Source organism: Glandiceps talaboti, chromosome 7 (assembly GCF_964340395.1).
Source record: "Glandiceps talaboti chromosome 7, keGlaTala1.1, whole genome shotgun sequence".
Classification (NCBI taxonomy): Eukaryota; Metazoa; Hemichordata; class Enteropneusta; family Spengelidae; genus Glandiceps; species Glandiceps talaboti.
This window is the reverse complement of record NC_135555.1, coordinates 9946730-9965720: the sequence shown is the minus strand read 5'-3', so window position 1 is coordinate 9965720 and position 18991 is coordinate 9946730. Positions and strand designations below refer to the sequence as shown.

The following is an 18991-nucleotide window of genomic DNA, read 5'->3' as shown; positions in this document are numbered from 1 at the left end:
CTTCTATTTTCACACGAAGACAGAAGTAGTTTATAGTAACCTGCTGACAAAATGACACTACCGCCGGAGAAGATTTCGGAGTTGAAACAGATAATTCACTCTCAACTGACACAGGTACGAACTTGCAAGCCACCACGCTATGCGCGAGGTTCATGTTTTGACAACACCGTCTGTGGTGAAATAATTGACAATCAGCTAAATCGTTGAAAATCCATTTTGTTTTTTTAAATCCTTGAATCACTTGTACCATTTTTAGCAGTTTGTATTCCAAAATTTGTCAAATTATGGTGTTAAACGTGTAATATCGCGTAACTATGTATAATCCCGGAAGTACTTGTAGTACTAAGTACTATTTTCAACCCATCAATTTGGCCTACGAAGGCATCATCGTGACGTCCAGTGTTGAGACTCAGATATATTTTGTTAATTCTTGAACGAGTATGACATCAACAAATATTTGTTGACTACAGGACCTGCTTGCTTTTTATGTTTGTAAGATGAAGTAATTACCAGCGACCACAATAGATTTCACCTGAATGGTGTATTGCTGCCGCCGTTTACGTAGTAGCAATGTTGTTGATGTAGTTTCTGGTTGATTCTAAAAGTGTAGAACTTAGAACAAATAATATAATAATTATCCTGTATTCTTTTTTAACCTTTACCTGATTTAGCAAACAAGCAAAAAATGAAAATAAATTGTCATATTAATATTTTCTATAACTTGTGAAAAAATCAACATTCCAAGCATAGTCGCTGAAGTTTTTTTTATCTCAGCAGTTGTAATACTAAAATAGTGATAAAAAATTATTTTACAAGTCAGGTGTCCTGAACATCAACCCATGTTATATCGCAAACTCATTGCCACCGTGGGCCAAATTTTGTAAAAATACAAATGCTCATTCATATGATTTTGTATACCTGTACCCATATGGATTGGACTGTTTATATGATCATATGCATACAGGTACATGTATCAAGTAGCATTTGCAGTGATAGTTTACGCTGCAGTGTCAATACCAACCGTATATGCAATTATTACACTAAATTCTCTAACCAGTCCTCGGGAGCATCACTATTAGCTGTTTTGTATGTACCAATATCTACCAAATAATTGTACTAGAATATCCTTCTGCTGTGGGTCCTCATCATTCAACTACATATTAGGGCTAATCATTTGTTGACATGTTACTGCGACTCCATGTTATTTTGACACCCCAAGCATTGCAGTTACATGTCAACAAATCATTTGCCCTATGTAGTCGATGAGGGCCCATAGTACAATTATGCAGTAGATATCGGTACATACAAAATAACCCTTTTAGCATTGCGATGCTCCGAGGACTGTGAGAGAGTCTAACAGATCCTACTTACTAATATTAATGTATTAAAGTGCATTTGTATCATTTCCAACAAGAGTTCTATTTGTATCCTAAAATGAACAACTTGAATATTCATCCAAGAATAAACAACCATTTTGTACACATACCCTGTAGATGGACATCCAATCCAGAGTCAGAGAGGTTCTCCTTGAGACAATTAGAAATGAAGAACAGTTACACAGATCTAAAGAACCTATGTCAGAGCAAGAATTGATGGAAGCACTTAGACAGCGTGGACTTGTTGATGATGTGATGAGACAACTACAGTTTGACAGTGTTCCTGAAAAAGCTGAAAGAGGAAGACCAGCAGCTCATTTTAGAGATAAAGATGACAGGGTGAAAAAAATACCATTACAAAAAGGTACATGTTATACTGGAAAATGAAATAGTGAATATAGTGCTTTAGATAATTATTAAACAAAAAATACTTAGACTTTTAAAAAAAGTATTCTTTCATTCATTCATTCATTCATTCATTCATTCATTTATTTATTTATTTAATTATTTGTTTCGGTTTCCAAAACATACTAGTATAGATGTCGATGATAGTTCTTTAAGTATATAAACACTTGTCTCACAAGAAGTCCAGTGAGGGCCCATCCCTCATGGGTTCAGTGTTAATGCAGGAGGAAATCGGAGTACCCAGGGAAAACCTGAGTGTTCGGTAGAGTCAAACTGAATGACACTCTTCTTACTTACAACGTGGTAAATTTGAACCCTGACCGAAGTGGTAAGAGGCGGGTGGTTTAGCCACTTGGCCACCGACAACCCTGGTGATCTGAGTGTAAGACTATAAGCTATAAACACCTCAGTCCTGGGTGTATATGTACACACTTAGTATTAGCTGCTATTGTACTTGTATTATCTGATATGATATAGTAAAATTGAATGATATGATTGCTGTTTGTATGTAAATTGTATTTTGAACAAATGTATTCTGTTGTAGTTAATCAAATTTGGAAGGACTTTCATAGTTAGCAATCCATGATATAGACCCTAATATATCAATAAAAGTCTAAAAATCTAGCAGTATAGTGACAGGTTTACTAACAACTTTTGTTTTTATGTACAGCAAACATTGATCCAACCAGAAGATACCTGTATCTCCAAATACTGGGTGGTAAAGCCTTCCTAGAACATCTGCAGGAACCAGAACCGTTACCAGGCCAGGCTAATGCTACATTCACTTTACACATCAATTTTAGAGGGCAACGATTTAAATCCAGACCTACTGCTTGTGCCTGTGAACCTGACATACAGGAAGGATTTCTATTAGAATTACACAAAGATAGCGCAGGTATGTTTAAATTCTCACCCCTATTATTGTACATCTATTGAATGATCCAAATGTGTTTCACACAGAAGGGCTTATCAATATGATGATGAGATAGGGGTGAACACTATAGAATAGATATATTTCAGCCTGGCTTCATACTTCCATATATTTAGGATCACCCGAGTTATAATTTCATTACTACAAAAAGTCTCTGGGTCCTGGTGTATCTATAAAAGTTAAGTTTTACCAGAAGATTTTTTTCATTGAAATACATTATATTAATTATTTTATTTTTATTTTACAATTTCATTATTTTTTTGTTTCATTATGTCCATGTCTTTGTTTTCTCCATTTCAAAAATGTGCTTTTACTTTTGCAATTTTTTTCTCAATATTCTCTGATTTTGACTTGCATGTGTCATAATGTAGGTGATGTAACAAGTATGGCTGTCAAGGCAACAATGCTACCATTTTATCGTTTGTGTTCAACAATGTATTTTCATTTTTGTAACTTTTCAATATATTCTGATTTTGATTTGTGTGTACAGCAAGTATGGCTGACAGTACTATTATGTTGTTTTCTGTGTTCAAAATGTAACTTTTTAATATATTCTGATTTTGATTTTTGTGTGTCTTGATGTAGGTGATGCAGCAAGTATGGCTGACAGTACTGCTATGTTGTCTATATGTGATCCAGTTCACATGGTTCTTATTAAAGCTGACATCTCAGGTGATACAACTCTAGTATCATCACACTCCTTGGAATGGAGATCAGTATTAGCATCAGCTAGTGGTCGTATGAATATACCCATAGAACTCATGGGTGTTGGTAAGTGCACTCATTCCTCATTTTTCCAGTCTTATCCAGGTTATATGAGTTTATAGTAGAATATATACCTCATTAACATTGCTTGGCATTTTCATGGTAATTGACGTTTGACTTCTTTGAATAGCACCCTCAGTGGTCAGAAACACTTCTTGTGCAATGAGACTCATGTTGGGAAGCAATGATGCAAGAAGAGTGTTTCGACCACTGAGGGCGCTATTCAATGAAGTCAATAGTGTACTTTAATAGTGTCTACTGCACCAAGTCAGAACTGTCCAGAAAAAAAAAATTCAATTCAAATTTCAACTATGGATGCATTTTTCAATGGTAGGTAAGGTGTAAGCATGTTAACATTGAATAGAGGAGCCCTGCATACTGCCAGTCACATTTAGTTTTACATTCAAATAGTTCACTGTGATATTTATGAGTAAATTATAACGAAAGTGAAAAAATCCCATATTCACCCAAACATGTTAGCAAGTGTTGATAACTTTAAAAAGCTCACTGAGGTGCAAACTAGTGAAAATCAAGATTCAAGTCTATTTTTTGTATTCATTTACTGATATGTTACAAAGTGTATACTTGACAGTAATGGCAACAAATAAATAACATAATCTGCCAATGCATACACTTTTATTTGAACAATATAAAATGTAAATAAATTGAATTGATTTATGATATGTTCATTAAGGGAAGGGGTGTATTAATTATGTGTGTGTGTGTGTGTGTGTGTGTGTGTGTGTGTATGTGTGTGTGTGTTTGTTTGTTTGTTTGTTTGTTTGTTTGTTTGTGAGTTTGTATCACATTGTACTAAGTCTTGAAAATGACAAGATCTTGATTGAATTTCAGGCACAGAGTCTAAAGTTCCTGTTGGAGTACTAGAACTAAGATTAGAATTGATACCAACACCAACACAGATGTTAAAAGAAGACATTATCACAGCACAGGTGAGTTAGTCTCCATACTTCCAGTGCTTCACATCATACATGTCACAAATTTCACTCTTATTTTTTAGCGAGAAGATCATTTTATTTCATGTCACAATACACACATACAATCTTGCCATTATTTCAGATAGGAACATCTCGAATACTTGCCAGGAGACGAGGTTCATATCATCCACCAACAATATGCAGGAAATAGGAGTGCCTCATCAAATACTTTATACAAGATATTCTCATATTTTGTAATCTAACCACTTTAATTTCTTAATTACAAAAAATCAATATAATTTTTGACACAATATAAATGGCAATAATTATAAAGTTGTTTCAGCATAAAAACTAATATCATTATTGATAATTGTTTATATGCTCTTCCCAGGTTGCTCTTGAAAGAAACAGAACAGCAGAAAGAGAGAGACTGTTTCTGGTGTATGCTAAACAGTGGTGGAGAGAATACTTACAAATAAGAAATTCACATAACAACAGACTTGTTAAAATATTTGCACAGGTAAGTTGTAAGCAGTTTTCTTCACAGAACTTTAAATCTCAAAAGGGTTTATGAATCTGAATTGTAAGCACAAATGGTGTGATAGAATCATGATGTGTAGAAAGAGAATGATGCTCTCTTTCTCTCTCCCCCCTCCCTCCCATGTGCACTCTCTCTCTCTCTCTCTCTCTCTCTCTCTCTCTCTCTCTCTCTCTCTCTCTCTCTCTCTCTCTCTCTCTCTCTCTCTCTCTCTCTCTCTCTCTCTCTCTCTCTCTCTCTCTCTCTCTCTCTCTCTCTCTCTCTCTCTGTCTGTCTGTCTGTCTGTCTGTCTCTGTCTCTCTCTCTCTGTCTGTCTGTCTGTCTGTCTGTCTCTGTCTCTCTCTATCTCTGGTTCTCTCTTTCTCTCCCTCCCCCTCCCCTCCCTCCCTCTCTCCCTCTCTCACTTTGTATAGAATGAAATGGATTGAAAATATCTACAACTAATGATTTCAAAAAGTGCTTGATTATTTTATATAGACAAAATCAAATTACACTAGATTGTAATAAAAAAAAACCCTAATTTTCTTGCAGGATGAGAATGGTACAAATCGGCCTGTATGTAGTTATGTGAGACCACTACGTGCAGGGAGACTGCTAGACACACCAAGAGAGTCAGCTAGATTTATCAGTGCTATTGGCTATGAAAGGACATCTACTGTTGGTAGTGGTGGTGCTAAGGCTGAATTGTGGTCTTCTATGCATGCATTCCTGTGTAAAAATAAAGGGGTAAGCTAGTTAAGGGCACTCTCTAGAATAAGATGCAATCCCTCTGTCACAGACTGTGCACAAGTGTTTGATTTCTGGACTTCCTTGTGGACTGTTCTATATGTCTGGGGTAGGTCAGGACCCTGTTTGAGGTGCAAAGTCAGGTTACATTGATTTTGCGTGCAAAATTTGAATTATGGTACTCCAGTTGAGAAGGTCGCCACCAAGTGGCAGTCTTAAAAAATAATTTTGTTTTTAGGATAATATGTATTGTTCCTTTCCAAGCTTCTCAACCCTTTGATGTATGCGACTTCAATTTTCATGGTATTTCAATTTGACTTCAGTTACTATTTTTCAGAATTGATATAACTGTGGATATGTCACAGAAAGTAGATATGTACTACACAACAAGGTAGACATATATTAATAGATAATGTATATGTTTTCCATTACAGTGGGCCTGTAGGGTGGCTGTATAGAAGCTGTCAGAACAGTGACAGAAAAATGAGTGGAAATATGAAATATGCATATACATTTATAAATTATTGTAAAGCCCCAGCAGTCCTATTTTTTTTGTTCTTAGTATAGACCTATGTTGTTGTACTCACTGAAGTATGTATGATCACCTAGTGATCAACCCCTATCATTATCCCACAGCTTTACAATTTATGGTTTTCTGTACCGAGTGACGATTCTGTACACGTGGACATCAAGCCAGTGTACACAGTACCATTATACACTTAGTGCCTGGCTATGAGGGCGCTAGTAGATATCTATTACCTCAAGGGCTGTTATGCAGCAACTATTAACCAAAGCTGAAAGCCAAGAGAAATAGTTGCTATACACAGCACAAAGGGTAATATGACATCTACTAGTGCCCGAATAAGGTCAGGCGATAAGCATTTCATGTCACATGACATTCCCAGGCACATTTTCTTTCAAGAGTGAAAGAAAATCTCTGGTAGGACTAGTCTTGTGCTACTGTAGTAGTGCCCTAGGAATATAAAAAATGAATATTGCCCTCTTTATGCAAATTGAGGTCACTATGGGTCACTTGTCCATACCACGTGACACAGCCTAAGCCAATCACTGAAGGTTGTATGAAAACAAATGTGTTATGTAACAAAGATTACTAAAGACAGGTAATCTAGCTAATCAGAAATATTTAACTTTCCAGGGAAAGTTTAGTGTAACAGTAAATAAATTATCGACAAAAATAGTGAAAAATCACAGCTACTGGGTATTTTGACAACCTCTTTTCTTTGTTGACAGGATTGTGAAGACCATGCAGTCCTGCTATGTAGTTTATTACTGGGTTTTGGATTAAATGCCTATGTATGTGTGGGTACTAAAACTAAAGGAACAGCGCATGCCTGGGTAATGACGCTATCAACTGATGGATTAGTCATGTTTTGGGAAAGTCTTACTGGTCAAAGGTATGTTAACTTATTTTACAACAGCTTTTGTGCAGTCTAGAAAATGAATTTTATAACATTAATGAGAAAAATGATAATGTACTACTGTATATAACACTTAACTACATTGTGCTCAAAACAGTATTACAATTATTACCTCTGACAGGTCGACATAGTCTCCCTCAATGCCCTTGAAATCAGGAGCATGTCTTCCCTGCTACCATTATGCATATTAGGGTATATCATTCACATAGCAACCTCTATCCTACCAGATCCCCATTGACAGCTGAGTTGAGTGGATCACTTGCTGGTCATTCAAATCTTGAACACTGATTTAGCAGTTCAGAATATAAAACAGTGACAAGGCTCAAACCATCAACTTGTAGTAGATTTTCAGCTCGCCGCTCAAACCATTCAAACATTCAGACTCCTAATACCTGTCCTATGAGCAATACAGGGAACCGTAGTATTCTGCTTTGATCGTATCACTTACCCAAGATAAAGTTCATGAAATAAGAAAGTCCATTTCTCTCTCTCTCTTTTTCCCCCCAGATATATTCACCAGCCAATAAACCCAGATGACCCTCCAGCCATAGCACAACCCCAACCACAGTACCCTTATAGAACCATAGGTTGTGTTTTCAACCATCAGTGTTTCTATGGCAACAGCCAGGTAAGTACGCCAACTGTAGCACAGCCCTATAACCACAGTACCCTCATAGAACCATAGGCAGTGCCTTCAACCATCAGTGTTTCTGTGGCAACAGTCAGATATTAAATTACACCAGATGTAACACAAACCCCAATCACAGTCAGTACCCCTATAGAACGTTTGTTACATAGTGAAAAATACTTAGTTTATGTCAACTACTAAGCATGCTTAATCATATCTAGTCATTTATATAGCTCTAACCTGGAATTCATAATATGAAATGAAAATATCAGTCTGACATAATATTTTAGTTACCAATATATTCAAAAAACACAACGGAATTGGTTTCTAAGCCTCTGTACACATATTTCACCATTTCTATGCCATTGTGTTGACATAAATCTACTTGCAATTGAGTTTTAGTATGTGTATTGTCAGTCTATTTTGTACAAAGAATCACAAATCAAAAGTGGACGTCAGTTACATACAGTGTCCCTTTAAATACACATCTTTAACAAATTGAGTCTATCAATAGATTCAAACATATTGTACTCGGTTTTTTTACTTTTCACAACAAAGAATTTTACCATATCTAAACCATATGTTACCACAATACACCCTATTAACTTCGAATACAGTGTTTGTTTTTTTCAACAAAGAAAAGAAAGAAAGAAAAATGTGTTCTGTTTGTAAAACATATTTTATATCCTATGATTATTTGATACTCATTACAGAACAGTGTTGATGTTGTAATTTGATTCAAAGAGTAGTAATATATTAAATATGAAGTGATAATTAAATTGGTTGTCATTGGTAACACCTCAGAACCTGGTGGTGTAGACATATCGAGTTGATAAGATTAAATGATAGGTTTCACCCAAATACACTATAATAATTGCCATCTTACCATCGGAGATTTAGCTACCCACAGATGATGGTATTTTAAAAGAAATTTTGAGATTAAACAAAATGTATCGATTGGGTCATGAGAAACCACGAAAAATAAGGCCATAAAGGTGTTATTTTTGATGTTGTCAGATTATTAAAAATAGATGAAGGGTTCGTCAAGTGATGAGAAACTAGACAAAAAGATAAGTCACCTTAGAGACAATTGCACAATGTCACACAAGCTCAATGAAGCAACAAAAAAAAAAAAACACCCTTCACCTCCCCCTATAGAAACGTTCACAAGTGCAACATCAACACATTTATATATGGTGTACAAATATGGTTAAAATTGTAGCAGTCAAACCACTATGATCGATACAATGTAAAATAATAATTGGAAACCCAGCACTGTATATCACATTAGCAATCAATTGTAATCAACTTCACACCTCCTTAATATCTTTGCCCCCACTGGGTTAGAGGTTTGCGACAGTTTGTGGCGGCCACAGCTTCAAACTGGATATGGTAAAGACTCGATCAAGGTATTGTTAATTCATGAATATTCTATGGTCAGACAAAGAACGCTTTGTCCGGCTGTGGTCATGACCCTGGCGGGACGGCCACTTGATTAAAGACCCTTCCCTTATCAAAATTTTGGTAGTAAATACAGTACTTTTTGTTGTTGAAGGCGTGAAAGTTTTCAAAATTTGGTTAGAAGTGCAAAATTGCAGTTCAGCAGTCGCATTAAATGCCAGACCCCCTCCCCCTATATGATTGAAGTTCGTTTATTGAGCTTGTGTAACATTGTGCAATCATCCTTTATATGGTGGTGGATGTCAAATACTGATGTTAAACTAAACTACCTTGTTTAACATTTCAACATTATGACTGTATATATACATATATCTTAGTATTATTACTATGTGTTGTATGTCGTCACGGTTCGTTAACATTAATTCCATGATGTCATCCACATCATAATAGCCTAGTTTGTGTTGTACTGTGATGCAGTTGACACGTTTCTTCTCATAAATTAATAACATAGCCAGGCTACAAATTGATGTTTGTTTTGTAAATTATCCTAACAGTCAGTTGTACATCAGTAATTAATTCCAGATCTAGATATGTCATTGACAATTAATCACTAGATTGACCTACATTCTGTATCTAACTAACATCGCATATAATAACATATTTCTTGTAATCTCTATTTAATGGAAAATTAATTTTTTTTCTCTGAATGTGATTTCATTTTCGGTAGTGTAGTATTATCTAGGGCAGGCCATATGGGATTTGGTTTTAATAACTACAAGTATAGTAGATATGTTTTATCATCCAATACATTCATATTATTCATATCCTCCTGTGCCCAGTTTGCAGTTGTAACTTTGCAGAACAAGTAATATTATGATAACATACTACAAAGATGTTAACTATCAACCACTCCTTACCCCTAATTACACCCACCATCCTCCCCACATATTAGGACAGACAGACAGACAGACATACAGACAGGACAGGGAAAGGGGAGGGATAGACAGACAGACAGAGCTGAAGAGGGAGGGAGGGGAGAGGGAGGGAGGGAGGGAGGGAACACACAGAGACAAGCAGGAGAGAGTTAGTGAGCAAGCAGAGAAGTTAGTTAGTATTTGAGTGAATTCACCTTGGGTTGGTGTCTTATATCTACTGTTTCCTTTGTAATCTACATAATTATACAGTTCTGTAAATGGTACCCTTGACAACATTGCAGGTTTTAAATTCTTCAGAAGTACATTGTTGTACAAGGGTTATCTTTCTGAATTTTATTTCCCAGCCTACTTTTCACATTGACTCATTTGTTGAAAGATTTCACCAACTCCAGGCTTCTGTTAGTCAGTTTACCATTAGTATAAAGGTTATCTGTGCCTTGAAATCCTATTCCACATCTAGAGGAATCAGAAGTCATGAACATGCAAATGAGTAAACCCAATAGTGACATAAAAAGTGTCTTAAGTCACTTCTAATAAATGCACAATATGTGGACATTTTGTAACTACCCACGATGAAAATTATCTTATTATTGGGCAGAGTTCTTTGATTGAACACAAGCATGATGTTAATTGCAGTGTGTGTGTGTGTGTGTGTGTGTGTGTGTGTGTGTGTGTGTGTACGTGTGTATGCGTGCGTGTGTGTGTGTTTGTGGGCGGCTTTGTTTGAATTTGACATTCATCTCAGCTTCACATTCCACTAGACGTAGTGAAGGATTCAAAGCCACGTATAGCCTTTAGACTAGTTTAATACTTTTTTGGGGTACAAACAAATACCCCCCCCCCATGTTAGAAAGAGAATTAACATATTAAAACACCTCACTTTAACTGAACATAAATCGCTATTTTTATTACAACATCTGTCACATCCCTTTGCAATCTATAATCTCATTGTAGTCAATTTGACTGCAATCCATAACCAAAATATGGTATTTAACAAAAACTAGGTTTTGTACGTTATTGATGGCTTGTAAAGCCATGATTGAATTTCATCTGGCTTTCTAATAATACCACCAGATTGAAATTTTTCATTTCTATAATCACATTACAAGTGTATCCATGTAGTTACTTTCATCCTTAAAATAGACCTCAATGTATTGATGATATTGTAATTCAATATGAACTCTACACTGACAACTGAAATAACATTACAGGCTACAGCTATATAGAGCTGTGCAAATGGCGTTATCCTTTCTGTGTAAAACAGTATAAGGGTACACTTGATTCAGGTTGTCCCGTTAACAGAGTATATGCCTCAGAAATGAAAATACAGATGTTAGTTATTCCTGCTTTCTCCAACTTGTAGTTTTTGTGTATTTTTGCTGTTGATTTGTTTAAGAAAACGCCAAATCATTCACAGATGAAATTTGTGTCTGTGATCCAGTCCAAACACTAGTAATGCTAGTCTACAATGCAATGGATACCTATAAAGGGGTGCCTGTACACACATTAACCATCCTGTCAAAGTTTCAATGTGTGTAGCTACTGCCGTTTATCTCTACATTGTTATGGTAATAAAAACTCATAAAAATAATCCAAATATAGAAAAAAAATGTTATTTTTAACCAATTGAGAGTTTGTTTACTCCAACCTGAACACCTGGAAGCACCATTGTATATCAACATATTAATAACACTGTGACCCCTGGAAGAGTATTATATATGTACCAGAGATTACTTACTACGATGGTGTGTGCGCATACTACTGTTACTTTACTAGTGGTATTTGCACTGCAGTGCAATACCGAAATCATAATTGCATACCTGTATGTATATGATATGCAAATGAGGGTATAACCATTAGTTGCACACAAAAGTGCACGATCGCATTGTGTTATTTTTACAGAATTTTGCTGTTTGCGATAATAACAGAAGCTCATTCTGCATAAGTGGCAGTGTAGGTACACAGGAGTATTTGCACCTGTGTTTGCAGTGTTTTCTACTGCAATTTCACTCAGTTTGCTCCTGAAAGTGCAAATGCAAAGAACACTGCAAGCACTCATGCAATTTCCCCAACATTATTACCATACCTGTATGCAAATGAATATTGCAATTATATTATGTACATGGAAGCATGTGAATATATAGTTGTGGGGTTTTTTTTTACGCTGTTTTGTTTCATATAATATTGTACCAAATTCATGGCCATCATGCAGTCGGTGAATTACAAATATTTCATTCAGTTGTATTTTATAATTAACCAAAACGCAAAATAATGAATTGTTTGCTTTTTATTTTACACACCCAAATTATGATCAACAAATTCTACGTTTACTTTCATGCATCCTATCAACCTGGGATTTTCTGTCTGTAAATACTGCAGACTTCGATGACTCACTATAGAGGGGGGATGTAAGATTAAAAGAAGAGCCTGTAGTCTGCTACTAGTACATCTGAACAAAAGGTGAAACTAGGAATAAAATTCATGACCAACCACGAGACTCGCATACATCGTCATCGACGGTCGTTAAAAAAGTAATAGGTTGGTTTCGTCTGTCGTAAAAGTTGCAGATTTATTTCGAAGAGGATATAAAACAAAGTGACCGCGTCTGTCTTTTTGTCTATATATAGAAATACGTTAGCTAAAAATAGCAGTTGTTAGAAATACGACACTATTCTAATAGACTCAGTGCATTAGCCACAAGTTAATCATGTTGTCATTCTCAGTTTGTCAACCACAAATAGCATCAGATATACAGTAAGTACCGATGTCAAACTGCTCTGTATTTTGACGACTGCTGTTTTTTTCTAGTACTAGACTGTATAAACTCACTCCATTCCAAGTCTAAATAACAGATAGACCCTGATGTGATTAGGAGTTTTGGAAACTCGCACAGAAAGACAATATTTTGGTGAATAAAAAAAAGGAAATTATAATAGCAAGGGTTTTAAATTTCAGATTCTCACATTAGTGTTTATTTTTTTGTTCTAACCAACTGATTCTGTACTCGTAATCTGACAAGGGCCTGTATAAAGGCCAGGGTTTCATTCTCAGGTTCTCACATTAGTGTTATCTTATCACAGGCACCACAAGGATTACATAGGATTATTCTTCTGTTCAAAACCCAATTTCTCTCTAGTTCTGCCAGACAACTATTATTCACGCCTAGATTTTAATAATAATCTGATGTTTAAATACAAAAACTTAATAGTTGATGTTATTTTGCTTTATATAGATATAATTTATAATACTCATTATTGGGATTACTTTTTTAAAGGTCCACTTTGGATTTGGTGGACAGTGAAAGGGAGAAAGTAGACAATACTTATTAATAACTAATTCTGTCGGGCTAGCCGCATTCAGTTTCAGTGCAACTGCTGTTGACATTTGTCACGACAGCTGAATCTGAAATATGGGAACTCATAAAGTATGTTGGAGGTACTTATTTAACCAGAAAAAGCTTTTGTGAATATTCAGTTAAAAATAAATCGAGTGTTGAAAAGATTCAATTACAGTATGTTGGTTTTCCTACCCACCTATATATATAATTTTGTAAAAGCAACTGTTATGTTAACTCACATGTTTTTGGAATTCAATGAAAAAGTATGGTTATTTTCATCGGATAAAACTACCAGTCTTTTATTGTCATTCTATGAAAAGAACTCCGATCTATATATAGATGATTTATATGTAAACAATCTCTCTCTCCATCTGTTCACCAATTGTATTTTTAATAATAGCTTAGTACATTATGTATTAAGCTCTTTTTTGTATAAATGAACTGGAGAATGGCTATTTTTATACTGAAAGAAAGAGAGGATAGGAACCCCACTTTAGTGCACTGCATTGTTTGAACAATTTGTGATATTTCTAGTCCGTAATATTTATAGTATCCAATGGCATGGATTGTAAGTCATGACGTACAAAGTATTGCACTCACAATTGCTGTGTCGTGCTATTTAAATATCACAACACTTCTACTTGACAATAGCACTTCTATATATAGCTTCCATTGTGCACGATTGTCGTTTTTTTTTAGCACAACTGAACTGATAAGGTTCAATAGTGCTTTAGGCATGTCAAAGCCACTATCTGTCTGTCTGTCTTAAAGTCAAAAACTGCTAGACCAATTGCCATTATATTTTATGGGTATATTACCTTGGGTGTCTAGTTGGGAAATTGTTCAAATCAAAATGATCTTACTGCAGATGTATGATTTGGGTCAAAAAATATTTTTTTTTGGTCAAAAAAACTTAAACACAAAAACGACTGGGCAGATTGGGCTGAAATTTGGTGGGAATATTCTTAGGGGTGTTTAGATTAAGAATTATTCATGACATGATGATCCCATCAGTGATATGCAGATTAGGTCTAAAAATGTCTTTTTGGTCAAAAATCTATAATTCCAAAACCACTGGGCAGATTGGAATGAAATTTCTTGGGGATGGCTATACAGATGTGTACATGAAGGTGTATTCACAACATGATCATTCCATCAGTGATATGCAAATTAGGTCTAAAAATCTCAATTTTGGTTGAAAACTTATCTCTTGAGAAAAAAAAAAAAGATGAATGGGGCTGAAACTTGATGGGGATGTTTCTGGAGGTGTTATTCTGCAGTTATTGTTCAAAAATTTTTGTCAGAAACTGGCCAAATGATGGTGTATATCATAAAAATAATAACAGGGATTAATAGGCAAGCGAATGAACATTCACAACATGTATGCAAATATACCTGACAACAAGACCATGCCCATACATGTAGCTACAGCCAAATGATGTATATTTCAAAGATAACAGGCATGAGTAGGAACATGAAAAAAAGATTCCAAAAATGTAAGCAATTCAAGACCACGCCCATTGCAACAACCAAATACAGTTGTGCTACAACGCCATTGTCGCTATTTTTTTTCATCTGAATCAACAGGATTAGTATTGTCAGTGTCTGACTCCATGAGTCATCATCTCACATCTTACTGCCTAGTAGGTCTAATATTAGACATATGAATGAATATACTATTGTAGTACATTGTAGTTTTTGCTTGAAAATTCCACAGAAAGACATATTTCTTGGTATGAAAAGAAAAGTGAACCTCTCTTTAATAGAACCCACACATTTGAGGGGAATGTCACTCGAGGAAATTAGGACATTTTCTGAAACCTATGCATTGAATATATGCACGACTCCTAAATGCTTTTTAAATGAAAAATATTCATGAATATTCATCGTTCACCTATTGTTTATGCATTTATACAGACTCCCATGAGGAAGTGTGGCCCACAACAAAAATCCCCAAATGAGGCACAATTTCAATGTGGTATTACTCTAAAATCGTGCTTAATGTATGCGATATTATTATCATGAAATAACTCTGCAGTACCCAAACTTTACCTTTATTTCCTGGAGAGGCGGTTCCTCTTTTAAATGACTTTCTATGGTGTAATTTTAAAGTCATTATCAAGTGTTTATCACTTCACAATATTAATAATAAATTCCATATAATTGCATCAAATATTCATAGTTGCGACATCTCTTCACAAAGAATGATAATCATGGTGATAAAAAGAGAATTGCGAATTATGTAACAAAAAAATTAAATTTAGAAATAATTTATCAGCAATTTGAGACATCCTGCATGGTTTCAACTTAGAAATTGTAATTCAAGTATTAAATGTTACTATTAAAAGATATACTATATACTGTTGTCAGTTTTTTTAATTCGCATAAAAAATTGATATTTTATCACAATTATATTAATTTAGTGAATGAAATATGAGTTGAAACTCATACTGACTCTATTCACATACTCCCTTCATTTATAATGCAAATCCTACACTAACTCTTATATTTGTGAATAACTTCCGGAAAGGTGATACCAATATGATGTACAAAGGAATTCAAATAGTAGTGTTGGAAATAACCAAATCTATATTTGACAAACCAAAATAGAAATTAATCGTGACTAGGCATTGAAACCAAAATAGAAACTAATTGTGACTAGGTGTTCAAACAAAAACAAACTAATCGTGACTAGGTGTATACATTTATAATTCATCTCTCATAACTTGTACCAAATGAGTGGTCTCACTATAGAAAAGAGTCAATGGTGAACAAATTGCAAGAAATTGAAAATATTGCTTGATCAGATTAAAAAATGAAATTCTATTTTTATTGTACCATTTATGAATTCGGGAGAAATGTGTAGTATTTTAACTCATGATTGAAAAAATTGAATATTTTTTCGAAATGTCAGTATTGTTCTTATTGACCAGGACTGGTTTACTCATTACTTATGTACTTCTATGTATGTATGTATGTATGTATGTATGTATGTATGTATGTATGTATGCATGCGTGCGTGGGTGTGCATGTGCATGCATATAAATGTATGTATGTATGTATGTATGTATGTATGTATGTATGTATGTATGTATGCATGTATGTATGTATGTATGTTGTATGTATGTATGTATGTGTGTATGTATGTATGTATGTATATATGTATGTATATATGTATGTATGCATGTATGTATGTATGTATGTGTGTGTGTGTGTGTGTGTGTGTGTGTGTGTGTGTGTGTGTGTGTGTGTGTGTGTGTGTGTGTGTGTGTGTGTGTGTGTATATATATATGTATGTATTAAAGTATGTACCGTATACCGGGTATGTCTGTGTACAATGTATGTCTTAGTTTGTCTTGTATTTGTACGTGTGTATATGGCTATATTTGTCATCTCTATATTATGAAATTGATAGCATAATGTTTATTTAATCATTTTATCACTAATAGTTGTGTGTCTATCTATTTCAGCCATCAGATGCTGTTGAACTGTGTCGTTTTGACTTCTACGATGAATCATTATGGAAAGCAATGAGTACAGATGCTATCCATTCAGTATGTGCTCTAGGGAATCAGGTATGTAATCCATTTATGTCTAAACTCACAACAGATATCTTGTGTTTGTAATAATAGGATCAACAAGCCACCATTCACACATCTGACTTCCCTTCAAATATCCATTAAAGTTGAACTGTTTCCTCTCCAGTATTTCAACCCTCAACTTCTTCCCTCAATTTCAACCCTCACAATTCATATGTGTAGGCGTGTAGTAACTTGGGACCATGTTTATGTTAATGTATATATCCACCGACAGGAGTTGACTGTATGCTTCTGAAGAAAAACAAGATATCTCCCCCCAAAAATGGATGGATTTCAGTGAAACTTTTGTGGAAAGATTACTAATGAGATACTAGTAATATTTAAATGAATAGTGTAACTGTCGTATTAGAAAAACTGCTCCGACTACTCAGTATTGGTGGACGTATATTCTACCATTGGTGCATTGTAGTTTCATAAATAAATATGTGAAAATGATATCTTACAATTACTTTGTAACAATTTATGTTTCCCTGTCTCTTTTCTCAATAGCCAAGTTGGCCTAATGTGATACCACTTATACCATCCTCACTGGACTCTGCTTTGGTCAGTAATGAACTTGAACTACAACTCAGAGCACTCACAACAGAACACAGAAGGGTAAGATAATTAACATTTCATTACAGTGATAAACTTGAATTTCGTTAGTGAAATGTTAGGTTGAAGGGAGAAGGTAGTCAAAATCCCCCACACTAGGCTAGGGTCCCATAGCAGCTGTTCTCAATATGATTATGTCTATCCTGCATCAGTTATCCCACGTTCAAAAGGTAAGCAGTTTACAGTGCCTGGTATTCAAGTTAGATTTGGTCTCCCTGGCCTTCTCTTGCCACTAGATTACTCAATCGATACTGATATTATTGTTTGTTTTCACATCAGGACATGGGTTTGACATGTGTGTGGGATGATGAGTTGTGTTATCTACTATCACCTGCATTGGCAGCGTATGAGTTGGAACGTACCACTGGACTGACAGCTGGTAATGAGGAATTTCAACAAGCTATACGACGGGCTGTTCCTGATGGACACACATTCAAAGGATTTCCTATACAGTTCCTACACAGAAATGCCAGAAGAGCCTTTGCTACTTGTCTCAGGTCAGTGTTAAGGTAGTGTCCAGGTTTATCTTTGATGTTGAACTTGTGAAATGTAGTTGATGTGTGGTTTAATATGTTTTGGCATAGACCCTCCACCCTGGATGGAGGGTCTATGGTTTTGGCAACTACTTAACTGATGTACATTACAATGACCGAGTACTTTGTTTCAGACATCAACATTGAACAACTTTTATTTTGTTTTACAGGTCACCAGTTTGTGAAGAGATAATAAATTGTCGAGGTGACCATGTCCGTATTGCAGTCCGTGTACGAGTCTTCACATATCCAGAATCAGCTTGTGCTGTGTGGGTCATGTTTGCCTGTAAATACAAATCCATTCTTTGAGGAAGGACCTCATGATTTGGTGCAACCAAACAAACAAACACACAAACAAACAAGTCTTGTCTTCCATCTTGTTTCATTGACAGTAGTATACATGTATATTATACAACACCCAGGCCAAATTATATTTCTATAAAAAAAAGAGAAATTTCGAGGTCTTTCTACATCATGACTACAATGCTCAAAATCCAAGTCAAAATATTCAAAAAGGGTTTTTATTTTCCCCATTTTCTATAATCAAGTTTGCACTGGTGTAATTATAACAGTATCCTAAATACCTGAGACTTTATCATTCAGCTAAGGAAAATATTAGTGAGATAAGGATTTTCATATGTCACTTGTTATGACAAGGACCCGTATGTCACTTGATTTTCATGTGTTACTAAGTAATAAGGACCCTATATGTCACTTGATTTTCATGTAATACTAAGTGATAAGGCCCCTTATGTCACTTGATTTTCATAATTATGTTACTCATAGTGACAAGACCCTGTCACTTGATTTTTATGTGGTACTAAGTAACAAGGCCCCTTGTGTCACTTG

General features: G+C 35.1%; 1 protein-coding gene across 1 annotated transcript; it reads left to right on the top strand.

Moving 5' to 3' along the window:
• The first annotated feature begins 51 nt into the window (after positions 1 to 51).
• On the top strand, positions 52 to 18451 carry LOC144437783 (centrosomal protein of 76 kDa-like). The gene is made up of 13 exons (XM_078126803.1): positions 52 to 114; positions 1494 to 1740; positions 2452 to 2676; positions 3298 to 3483; positions 4330 to 4427; positions 4804 to 4932; positions 5482 to 5676; positions 6928 to 7091; positions 7623 to 7743; positions 16887 to 16991; positions 17505 to 17612; positions 17889 to 18106; positions 18313 to 18451. Exons 1-13 carry the CDS (start codon positions 52 to 54, stop codon positions 18449 to 18451), a joined length of 1998 nt encoding a protein of 665 aa, XP_077982929.1.
• The last annotated feature ends 540 nt before the right edge of the window (positions 18452 to 18991 follow it).

What these genes read in the sequence shown, in the direction of transcription:
- LOC144437783 (XM_078126803.1), top strand. Translation starts at nt 52, where the DNA reads ATGACACTACCGCCGGAGAAGATTTCGGAGTTGAAACAGATAATTCAC. An exon ending in AAAAATACCATTACAAAAAG is followed by an intron (nt 1,741 to 2,451) that starts GTACATGTTATA and finishes TTTTATGTACAG; the next exon opens with CAAACATTGATCCAACCAGA. An exon ending in ATTACACAAAGATAGCGCAG is followed by an intron (nt 2,677 to 3,297) that starts GTATGTTTAAAT and finishes GTCTTGATGTAG; the next exon opens with GTGATGCAGCAAGTATGGCT.